At 36.4% G+C, this 9659-nt stretch overlaps 1 protein-coding gene across 1 annotated transcript in view; it reads right to left on the bottom strand.

The window, feature by feature from the left end:
* Positions 1–9659, bottom strand: part of LOC107654028 (sodium channel protein type 4 subunit alpha A-like) — a 49151-nt gene that overhangs the window by 22048 nt on the left and 17444 nt on the right. The window contains exons 6-15 of the mRNA XM_016440915.1: positions 7981–8072; positions 7450–7704; positions 7108–7171; positions 6240–6381; positions 5958–6158; positions 5606–5764; positions 2812–2932; positions 1974–2212; positions 806–979; positions 255–611 (exon numbers count right to left, since the gene is read on the bottom strand). Coding sequence (XP_016296401.1) covers positions 255–611; positions 806–979; positions 1974–2212; positions 2812–2932; positions 5606–5764; positions 5958–6158; positions 6240–6381; positions 7108–7171; positions 7450–7704; positions 7981–8072 — 1804 coding nt within the window. The remainder of the gene's footprint in view (positions 1–254; positions 612–805; positions 980–1973; positions 2213–2811; positions 2933–5605; positions 5765–5957; positions 6159–6239; positions 6382–7107; positions 7172–7449; positions 7705–7980; positions 8073–9659) is intronic.

Raw genomic sequence — 9659 nt, 5'->3', positions numbered from 1 at the left:
ACAGCAAAAAAAAAAAAAAAATCTTCCCCAATATTATTGTTTTACAGTACAATGTACAGTAAATATATCTTGATTTAAGAATAATCAGATATTTATACTGGAAAACAAGACAAAAATACCAGTTAATAAAATCATCTGTGCAGTGCATCAGTGGCATGTCATCAGATGCTAATTCACCAAATCAGCGAAGTTAAGTGTTTTTCTCCCATAATATTTGACTCTTATTGTGTTTCCACAATCTCTGCTTCACCTACCACAAGGTTTCCAATGACCATGACCATCATGAAGACTATCAGGCACATGCTCGCTCCCGCCACCTCCATGCAGTCCCACATGGTCTCGATCCACTCTCCACACAAGATCCGAAAGACGATGAGGAAAGAGTGGAAGAAGTCGTTCATGTGCCAGCGGGGCAGCTCGCAGTCCTCAGAAATCTTACAAACGCAGTCCTTGTAGCTCTTGCCAAAAAGCTGCATGCCCACCACGGCAAAGATGAAAACAATGATGGCCAGGACAAGCGTTAGGTTCCCCAGGGCACCTACTGAGTTGCCGATGATCTTGATCAGCATGCTAAGGGTGGGCCAAGATTTAGCCAGTTTGAAGACACGTAGCTACTTCCAGCAAATCCGTCAGAGGGGCACAAACCCACATACCGTGAGAGACACAATAGCATACAAAGTTAAACCACATACCATTTTTATTCTAGGGTGAGGTATTTCTTAAATTCATACATTTTCCAGAAAACATAAATCACACAAACCATGAAATAAAAAAAAGGTATTGAGGGGTTGAGATTCAGACTTACCAAACGGAAGGACCTGAGAACGGACAATCCTTGAACATTGGCCAGTCCCAACTCTACCAGGCTGAGTGTGACAATGATACTGTCAAAAATGTTCCAGCCCACCTGGAAGTAGTAGTAGGGGTCCATAGCAATGAGCTTGAACACCATTTCAGCTGTGAAGATTCCTGTAAATACCTTGAAGAATAAGATTTAATGTGATGTGAGATACTACTAATAACTTGAATTAATGGCAGCCAATTAAAACCGTTTAATCAGCTTTGCTGTTATTTACAATTACAGTTACTTTTTCCTGATGACAATGCACTTAAATGACTAATATAGTAAGAAAGCTTTTGTGTTCTGCTGTTCAGGGATATATGCTATCTAAGGCAAGCCCAGAAAGGGGAAAAAGCAATAAGGCCACTTGTTACAGTTAATGCATTAACAAACAAGAAATAACAATGAGCAGCAACAGAATTTTCATTTGATACAGTATTTAGAAATCTTTGTTAACATTAGTTCATTAATATGCAACAGTTTATTGTTAGTTCATGTTAGCTCAGGTCCATGAAAAAATATTTGATTTTAATAATGTATTAGTGAATGTTGAAATTAACATTAACTGTTAATACTGTACTTGCTTTAGAAGTATTTTCATATTAATGTTAATAAATGGAACCTTATTGTAAAGTGTTACCAAAATACACATATGCAACCTATTACAATATTGTTTCTGACACAGTGCTTCACATTGAAGGTTACATTCTGATTTATGCTGGTTTGGTGCTAATCTAAGTGCTGGTTAAGCATATATATATATATATATATATATATATAGTAGTCAACATTTGAAGTGGATCAAAACCTCAAAACCTTTCATCAAAGTTGCCCTAAAACCAAAATGTGTTTTTGTCTTAGGACAACTTTGATGAACCTTTTTGATCCACTTCAAATTATATATATAATAGCAAGTTATGTCTTGAAAAACATGTGCTTGTGTCCCTCCCTATCAGTCATCTTAACTAGCTACAACAGGGCCATGCTGGTTAACCAGCACTTAAAAAAAAAGAAAACAATGAGATCGGCAGTGTATATATATATGCACAGGGTTTAAACAAGGTAAATCTTCAAGATTAAAAATGTTACAGTTATTTGACAATAATACATAAGTATTGAGACTAATACTAACCAAGTTTCCCACTGAGAGAACATGTTCGAAATCCAGACTCATGGGGTAGTGCTCCATGGCCATGAAAAGTGTGTTGAGCACAATACAGATGGTGATACCTAAATCCACAAATGGGTCCATCACTACTAAATGAACCCACTTCTTAAATATGATCCAGGGAGAGCAGCAGTCCCATTTAAAGAAAATATCAGCGAACTTATACCAGCCAGGGGGACAAGGCCTCTGAGCATCTTCCAACTCTAGGGAGACAAAGAGAGATTGAAAACACTATTTGAACAGTTTCCATTTAGGGTAAGCAGTGAATGAACACCAGCAGAGTGACAGCAACAAGTTCCGCCAGTCTAAAGTCAACCCATGGCTCTGAAATAGTCCAAAGATTAACACCACTCAGAGGAAGTTAACAGGTTTTTCTCCACACACAATGAGTCTGACCTTTGCTTAGGATAAATCTCTATCTTCAGATGCTCTCAGGCTGTTCTGTCAGACCATGGCACAATAATCTATAAATAAATCAACTTCAGGGACATAAAAATCGCCAGTCTAAGCCCAGTGCATTTACATTCCTGCTATTGGGACTTCACAAGAAATAGTTGAGGGTTTTCAGCATGTCTTTGATCATGTCATGGTTATAAATGTACTGCATTTGAACTTTTATGTGCCAAACAATTTTGGTGTCTAAAATCTTGAAGTCCTGACATTCTGAAACATCTGGAGAAGCATAATAAATGGAAAAACTTGACATGCTCCTCAGTAACAAAGCTACTTAATAAGGTATTTAAATGAATATCCTTTTAATTTGCAGTTAATCGACCCTCAAGGAGTTTCTTCAAGCTAGTACCCTCCATAGTTGCAGTGAGCACACTGATAGCACTAGCTGTTCTCTTGGAGAGTTTGGGCTGGTCCAGGTACTGCATGCTGTGTTTAGAGCTCATGGATTTGTGGTCTTCTTCAGCTGATAACTGGAGGATAAATGAAACAGTACAGATGTCATCACAATGGCAAAACATACTAGTACTAGTAATACTATCTGGAGTGAAGCAATTGTGATTTTGTAGTTTGCAATTTCTAAATGACTAGAAAAGAGACTTCTATTTACCATTCAGTTATTACAATAAGTCCATACTGAATCTAGACATACACTAGTAGGTATGCATCAAACTCATACTCTGTGGTATGCATCAAAAGGTCATTATAATCATGAGATCATCAACATTCTGTCAAGTGTGTTGAAAGTTTTGACAGGCTATGTATAAAAAACACTAATCAGAGGTGTAAAAAGTACTGAAAAATTGTACTTCCTTTAAAGTACAGATACTACGTCAAAAAACTCTACTCAACTGAAAATCCAAGTACCTACCCCAAAACTTTGAGTGAAAGTAAAAATATACACATTTAAATGTACTTAAGCATTTAAAATATTTGAAAAATTATGAACTTTGTAAAAACAAACTGTCAGAATATACTTTCTCATTGTTCTGAATATACAGTATAAAACTATAAAACTCTTATTTTCTCGCTATATTCTGAAAACAGTTACCTGAACATTTTCAGGAGATGATTTTACAGTGATTTAACAATATAGTGATTTTTAGATTAATAATTAAGAGTAATCATGAACCGTGTTCACACTTGACTCAAGTTCATCCATAAAAATAAAATTTAAATTTGTAAATAACTGAATCATATGACATGTATTTTGTACACTTAAGTCTAAATGAAACTGTTACAGAGTAAAAAGTATTATTTTTATCTTGTAAATGTAACTGAATAAAAGTACAAATATTTGGTTTTAACTAGGGCTGCCCCCTAATAGACTTCAATAGAAGAGGCCTGGTCGACCAAAATTGAATTATTCGCTTAGCATGTCATCGAAGTCATGCAGATCGTTAACCGCTGGTCTTTGTGGTAATACAGTACATCGGGCAGGACATCCAAACACTCGCCTATCATTCATCAACCTCAAATATGACTTATCATCTGAAATATGTTAGTTGCAGCAACTTTACATGGCCGCTCAATCTAATGTTAACCTAGAAAAATGTGTGCTATTCAAGTGTGTGGAAGCGGAATAGCGCTCACTGCAGGACAGATGGAGGCGCCGGTGTGCTCACTTGCTCTTAAAATACTCCCTCATTTTTGCTCATACAAATAAAAGTAACACATCTTTCAAATCTGTAAAGACTCTTCGTTTACTTGTGTGCACTCACAATAACAACAAAACATGACGTTTTTGTAAAATAATGAAAGCAACAGGATGCGCTTTCTGCCGTCTCGGTCTCTGTGAACTTGAACGTGAAACTCAGAAACTCCGTGTATAGCCTACGTGCCTTACAGATATGAAAACATAGCCTATCTATAGAGAGCGAAATGTCTATTTTCAAATAAACCAGTTCAAATGGAAGACAAATATTCTCAGATTATGTAATCCGTTCGAAACATGCATACAGGTGCGTCCACTGCAGAGATGACGAGTCAGTGTCGTCGACTTCATCTCTTAAAGCAAAAACAAAGAAAGCACTAGTTTATCAATTAATTATTAAAATGTTAATGCAGCCTCCTTACTGTTTTTATCTGACACATTCATAATCATTACTTCTGCCGGTGCGGTAGTGCTGTGTTCGATACATCGATACGACGATGTCACAGAGATTTGACGATATGAGTATCGATACAGCTGGCCCTGTATCGATATTGTGGCACGTGTGCAGCAGTGGACCGCGCTTAATTTGAATACGAGAGCACCGTTTAAAATGTAAAAAAAAAAAAGAAATGTCGAAAAGTGCGAGGTTTCTAAAAAATAATGAATACCCGAAACAGAGCTTCCCACTTGCGCAATACGGAAATATCTGCAAAGTGTGCTACTTATCTTTATCAACCTGGCAACCATGTGCACGCGCTCTCTCTCCACTGTGGATAAACGTGCTTGCTTTCTGAAAACACTAGTAAGCATGCAGTTTAGCGATCTCCACTTCAATATTCTATTCTGAAAAAAGTGTAATTCATCAAGTGTTTATTTACACGAGAGAGAGAGAGCTTAAAAACAAGATGCAAACAATCAGAATATTGTACCTGGTGGGGAGTGCCCAATGTAAACATGAAACATATGCCATTACCTATATTGAACTGTGGTACAGTTATGGAGGCCCTTCATAATGCAGAGGTCAGCTGCCTGCTCTGCCAATAGTTAGAAATGGCACTACAGTATGCAGTGTTTAATAAACAGCTGTTTTACTAAATTCTGCTTTGGTGAAATTCAGTGCAGTCCTGTATCGTGATACGTATCGTGATACGTATCATATCGTGACTTTGCTGGTGATGCACAGCCCTACGGTGCGGTGTGGCAAGCTTTATGCGTGCGCTTGAGTGCTTATTAGGCAATGTAGGCAATTAAAGGCACATTATTATGATTTAAATGGTTTATTAATAAACATGCGATTAGTCGACTAATGCTTCAAATGAACAACTACTAGTTGACAGAAAAATCTTTAGTCGGGAGCAACCCTAGTTTTAACAGAACCGAAGTAAAGTACAGATTCCCAACAATATAGCAGAGAAGTACTCTAACTCAAATTCTTTAAACCTCTGACTCTAAAAATAATGTTAAAATACTCCTGATGTCAAAATTACATTACCTCTTTGTTAGAAGAGGCTCTGTTGACAATGAGGCGAGGCACTAATCGGCCGTTACAGTCCTTTATAACATCATCACCGCCAAGACTGTGCAGGGAACCTGTCCTGTTTGACCCTCGACTTTGTGTCGCCTGGCTGGCTAAAGATGCTTTACTGCCTGCCTGTAATTTAAATAAACCACTATATATCAACATATAAGTGTAACGTATCAATGTAAATCAATTAATAGTAAGTGTTTTGGGGTTTTGATATGCATTACATTGTCAAAATGATTGCATTGTGAATCTGAGGTAGCACTAGTCTTTAAATAATTTAACCGTATTTTAAAGTGAAATCATATGGTAGTCACCTGACCTCTTGCTCTTGGTTCCTGAGTTGCTCAAGTAATCTTTGAAACTCCTCTTCTTTCTCACGAGCTTCAGCCAAGTTGGCTTCGTTCTGCTCATCGTATGCCATAGCAACCACAGCCAAAATCAGGTTGATGAGGTAGAAAGAGCCCAGGAATATGATCACCACAAAGAAGATCATGTAGGTCTTCCCAGCGGCACGAAGGGTCTAAACAAGATGGAAATGGAATTTAATTTGCGTGTACTATTCCAACAAATAAACAGACATAAAAATGACAAATTAACAGACCAACTGGAAGAGATTCTCCCAATAGTCCTGAGTCATGAGTCTGAAGAGGGAGAGAAATGCCCAGCCAAAGTTGTCATAGCTGGTGTAGCCATAGTTCGGGTTTCGTCCAGCCTTCATACATGTGTAACTTTCTGGGCACCTCCTTTTAAAACAACAGACAAAAAAATGTCATTCATCTTTATCTTTTCATACATAAATCTTTGTTGCTTTTATGGTGTATTACAATTACATAGCTATTGATATGTATTATCAATATATTAAATTACAAGCATTTTTTTATTACTGAACATAAATCAACTTACCCAGCATCAGAGCTGTTACCACATATCAAAGCATCTAAACTTCCTTCCAGAAAGTATTGGTTTTCTGCAGAGAATAACAAGTATAATAAGAAAGTTTATAGCAGGCAATATATTAATCATTCTATGATTTTTTTTTCCAAAGTGACTTGCCAATTTTTTTTTTAAATCACATGCATTAATACCTTTGTGTCTAATATTTAAAATTCAAACCTCAAATGAAAAAAGTAACTGTAAAAAATGTATGCCAATACCATTCTAAATTTTTTCACATTTACAAAATACTGTAATTATTATCTTGCAATTACAAGTAGTACTTGGTGTTTTAACTATGTGATGACATAATTGAGTAAAAAATATTTAATGGATTCGTCCAGCCTTCATACATGTGTAACTTTCTGGGCACCTCCTTTTAAAACAACAGACAAAAAAATGTCATTCATCTTTATCTTTTCATACATAAATCTTTGTTGCTTTTATGGTGTATTACAATTACATAGCTATTGATATGTATTATCAATATATTAAATTACAAGCATTTTTTTATTACTGAACATAAATCAACTTACCCAGCATCAGAGCTGTTACCACATATTAAAGCATCTAAACTTCCTTCCAGAAAGTATTGGTTTTCTGCAAAGTATAACGAGTATAAAAATAAAGTTTATAGCAAAAAAAAAATATATATAATTCATATATTACAATTTTCATTCTATGTGACTTTCAAAAAAATTCACAAATTCACAAATCTAAAAAAAAAAAAAATAAACAATTAAAAAATGTATTGATGTACAAAATGATATTATTATCTAGCAGTTACAAGTACTGTTAGTGCTAATTGTTGTTTTAACTATGCAATGACATAGTTGAGTAAAAATTGGAAATATTTAATAACCTTGACCTGACTTCACCTTCATTGTCTATGTATGCTTTGAAATCGAAAGTATCTGTGACGTTGAGGGTGGTGTCATTGACCATGGTGTAGTTGTAGTCATCAAAGATGGTGCTGTTGGGAATGGGCCAACGGATGCACTTGTGGCGTAGATTTCCCATGAACAGCTGCAGTCCAATGAGGGCAAATACAGCCAGTGCAAAAAGAGTCAAAATCATAACATTTACCATCTTCTTCACAGACTGAATCAAAGCCCCGACGATGGTTTTCAAACCTGAGCAGAAAGTACAAGGTGAAACCTTTTTGAAATTATTTTTTTAAAAGTATGGAGAGTGGAAAATACGCAATAGAGAAACAAATCCTTTTTTGTATACAGTAAAAAAAATCAAAATACAATGCAAAGGTGTCATTATTAAATTATAGAAATAAACATTTGTATACAGACATACAAGAAAACAAAAACATAATTGAAAACATTTGCTTTTGTGTGGTTTTCCTTTTTGTGTGACTTTAAAGAACTGTTGCAATTTTTAACACAATTATTACATACCAGGAATAACTGTGATTGTTTTGAGAGCTCGAAGCACACGAAATGTCCTCAGTGCTGACACATTACCAAGGTCTACAAACTCTGTGATGTACCTGGAAATAATCAAACCACAAATCAATTTGTGAAATAGGCAGAACAGATCAGCTAATGTAAAATATGCTTGGAATACAGAAAACAATTAGTCCCATTTAATTGTAATTATATCGAAAATAAGGATCAGCAAAGTCTTCAGCTTCTGAGATTTTGTGTTCCATGGTATAAAAAAAATTGCACTGGTTCACAATTATAAAATTTACATTTTTAAAGTCCTCTAGTAATTTTTTTTGGTTAGCTGTTCCTGGCAGTGGAAAAAGATTGGTTTTAATGTATGTTATATATAGATCCGTCGACCACTGGCCAAATGGCAGCATTAGCTGACAGTCATTGAGAAGGTGCCTGAATGATACTAAGCACGCAGGGTGTCACAATCACCAGCTGGAGTGCCCATGAACTCCATTAGAGGGAACTTCAGTCCGGCCTCTTACTATTGTTCTCTGGACTCCATTTCCCATGTCTTCCTTGCCCCTCATGTGATCTTGTCATGTGCTACCCTTGTCTGTGTGTTATGTTCTGATTGGTTCCTTGGTTGCATGTGTCTTGTTCTCATTGGTTGGTTTTGTCATGTGTTCTCCTTGTCTAGTATAATGCTGCGTTCAAGTCCTCCTGGGACGTTCGTACTTACGAGTTGACAAGTCATAATTACGACGTCGGCCCAAGATGGCGGTGTACCTTCTTTTAATAAATTACAAGAAAATACAACAGAAAATGAAGAGCAAAGAATTCGCATCAGGTGTGTTTTGCGTTTTTAATATTTTTTTTTAGACCAGGATCCCAGTATAACCGATTTTCAGCATAAACAAACGCTAAAATACAGAGATTAAAAAAAGCTGTTAGCTAAATGCAACATGCAATATGGCAAATCAAAAGATTTTTCACCTATAGGTGCAAAAATTATAGCATTTTTTTTTACTTGGATTTCATTAACTAGCTGCGTAACAAGAACATGACCAATTTAAGTTTATAGGACAACTAAACTATCAATTTAAACAAAAATTTACCGTCAACTACAGACGTTGCATCCATCGATTCCGCCATGTTTCTCATTGACACGCCCCCAACTCGGAAACTTGGGGCTTAAAAAATTTTTTGAGTTTCCCACTCGTAATAACGACTTTGTGGTGGCGTTCATGTACGTTCAACTCGTAAGTACGATCTATCCGACATGACTTGAACGCACCATAAGAGTTGCTCACACATGCTCCTAGTTTGCTGATTATTGTTAGCTTGTAGCATGTTCCTAGTTTCTGTGTTTTCCCGTGTTTTCCTAGTTCCTAGTTTTCTGGCCTTGCCTTTGTGTCTCTTGATCCTTGGACTGTTTATCTGTTTTATGATCTTTGCTTCCTGCCCTTCCTTGCCTGTTTTTGGATTACCCTTTTGGATTACCTTGTTTGCTGTTGTACTGCTGGTGTTTGACCCTGCCTGGTTTGACCACGTTTTGGAATAAAGCCTGCATTTGGATCCACACCTCAGTTGTCACGACTCTTCACGTAACACAGGGTATCACTTGTGTGAACATTGCAAAAATTAGATCAAAGAACCACTAAACCTTAAAGCAGTGGTTTTCAATCCTGGTCCTGGGC

The sequence above is a fragment of the Sinocyclocheilus anshuiensis genome, unplaced genomic scaffold, assembly GCF_001515605.1.
Source record: "Sinocyclocheilus anshuiensis isolate Anshui unplaced genomic scaffold, SAMN03320099.WGS_v1.1 scaffold454, whole genome shotgun sequence".
NCBI classification, from domain to species: Eukaryota; Metazoa; Chordata; class Actinopteri; order Cypriniformes; family Cyprinidae; genus Sinocyclocheilus; species Sinocyclocheilus anshuiensis.
This window is presented reverse-complemented; position numbering and strand designations above follow the sequence as displayed.